The sequence below is a fragment of the Eucalyptus grandis genome, chromosome 3 (assembly GCF_016545825.1).
Source record: "Eucalyptus grandis isolate ANBG69807.140 chromosome 3, ASM1654582v1, whole genome shotgun sequence".
NCBI lineage: Eukaryota > Viridiplantae > Streptophyta > Magnoliopsida > Myrtales > Myrtaceae > Eucalyptus > Eucalyptus grandis.
In genome coordinates this window covers 59734052-59736091 of record NC_052614.1, presented here as the reverse complement: position 1 = coordinate 59736091, position 2040 = coordinate 59734052, and the positions used below count along the sequence as shown (strand labels likewise).

Sequence of the window (2040 nt, the reverse complement as noted above, 5' to 3'; positions counted from 1 at the left end):
TTTGTCCAGTGCCCCATGGGAAAAGAAAAAATCTACAATAAACTAACAGAAAGCGAAGTGAATTTTTCAGAGAGAAACTTTATGGACTTTGCTTGGTGGATTGGTGATGGTTTTTCTCAACGTTTCCTTCTATTGAAACCAAAAGCACATGGACGGGAACCTCTTGGCATGGATATGAACAACAACCACCCCCCTCTCCAACCACCCTTTTATGGAAAATTTCTGCATCAGTTTAGATTTCGAATTCTCCAAGCAAGAAGAATGTACAAAGATCACATCATCAACATGACTACATGACAAAGATCAAATCATCAACATGACTACATGAGGATACCTACCAAAGACATCAGATCGGGGTGTCATATGTACATAAGAAATCAGCATATGCATAGCCAAATTCAGTTTATCATCCAGTAATTTAAATTACAGGAAGAGCATAAAACCTTGATGCCTATATCAGAAGCAGAGTGTCTCTGCTCCACGTAGATACATATATATTTTTTTTTATACCTCAATCAGCTGGATATAGAAGAGATGCAGCTCTCTGACCGAAGAAGCGATGGCGTAGTGATTCTCCCGACCGCATCGATCCCTTGCAAATCACTGCTTGAATTTGACCGGAGGGTCCTTGGAGAATCCAAGCTACGCCGGATCAGTTTCCCCATGGCAAAGATGGGGTGCTCTGTCTCCTTCATGGGATTGGATGACTTGAACTTCTTGCAGAAGCTGATGTGTCTATTCAATGCCTCTTCCGTAGATATGAGTCTGTCCGCTCTCAAGACCTCATCCTTCACCGCCTGAATGCAGAGCCCACAAATCCATCTTCCTCGGTACTGTTCTCGAATCCTGAGGATATACGCAGGGGTGCATTCCTCTGTGAATCCACAAGAAAAACATTTTGCAGTCTCCACTTCAATCAAAGGAGGTGCCTTTGTCGTCATCGTTGTTGTTGGTGGTGGTATTGGCGTTGGCGTTGGTGGTGAGGCTGGTGATGGGGTCTTTGAGCCTGAGATGGCCACAGCTTGTGGGATAATATTGAGTCGAAATTGTCCTTCTCTAATATAACATGTTGGGAAGGTGGAGGAGAAAAAAAATGGAGGAAGATTTGTGTGGGGTTTATATCATGTGGGCATAATGCATCATTTCGTTATCAAGAGAGTTGTTTCCATGTGGAGCTAGGCATTTGGCATTCGCAAACAAAAATATTCCAGGTTCAATCACATTTCAAGAAATTATAGTGGGTTTTGCAATAAATTTAAATGACTGAAGAAACACTCTGCACAAATTTCATACTGTGATTGGTTCTATTTACTAGGACATGGACATACGGGACTCTTTGATATGGGAAAAAGACTATTCTATTTCATCGGGGTCCGTGACCAGGATGGTTTTATCTCTGTCTCGAGTGTGTAGATAGCTTGCGTGGTGGGGTTCGTGGAGGACTGCGTGTGGTCCTGTCTATTTGGTAACGTAATCTAGAGGGGGGTCAATCATTGAGAATTTGGTAATAATTTAGTAGGAATGCGGGCTGGGAAATTCAACAAATAGTTGGAGAGCAGCTGACTCCTGCTCACTGGAAGCGACAACAAATCATGATTTTGGCAACGGGGAACTCTACTAACTTAGCATATTCGTACGCAAGCACGAAGACCGCTGCCTATATTATGTTGACAGATTGCTAACGGGCAAGGAATACTTATCATATCGTAATAGTGTCTTGAACAGGAGTTAGGAGAATCCGCCACATCCAAAGAATCCACAAGCACTCATATGATTCCGGATTGCTCATGGATTATATGAAAGACTGGTTCCAATGAAAATTGTTTAGTATAATCTTTAAATCATACTGTAGTTTGTCCGTCTTAAATTGATGATCACGTGGATCTCAAAGTGAGATCACACGATTAATGGTTCAGATGATCTCAATTCACATGATGTACACACCATGAATAATTTTCTGGTTTAAAATCTTCATTAGGGGGAACAAATTGAAGTTAGGCTACCCTCGTAGATCCTGAGTTCAGGTCACTTATAAAATCC

General features: G+C 41.8%; 1 protein-coding gene across 1 annotated transcript; it reads right to left on the bottom strand.

Annotated features, from left to right (window-relative positions):
- Positions 1-264: 264 nt before the first annotated feature.
- Positions 265-1191, bottom strand: LOC104438030 (hypothetical protein). The gene has a single exon (XM_010051104.3). It carries the CDS (start codon positions 939-941, stop codon positions 516-518), a length of 426 nt encoding a protein of 141 aa, XP_010049406.2. The 5' UTR covers positions 942-1191; the 3' UTR covers positions 265-515.
- Between the last annotated feature and the right edge of the window lie 849 nt (positions 1192-2040).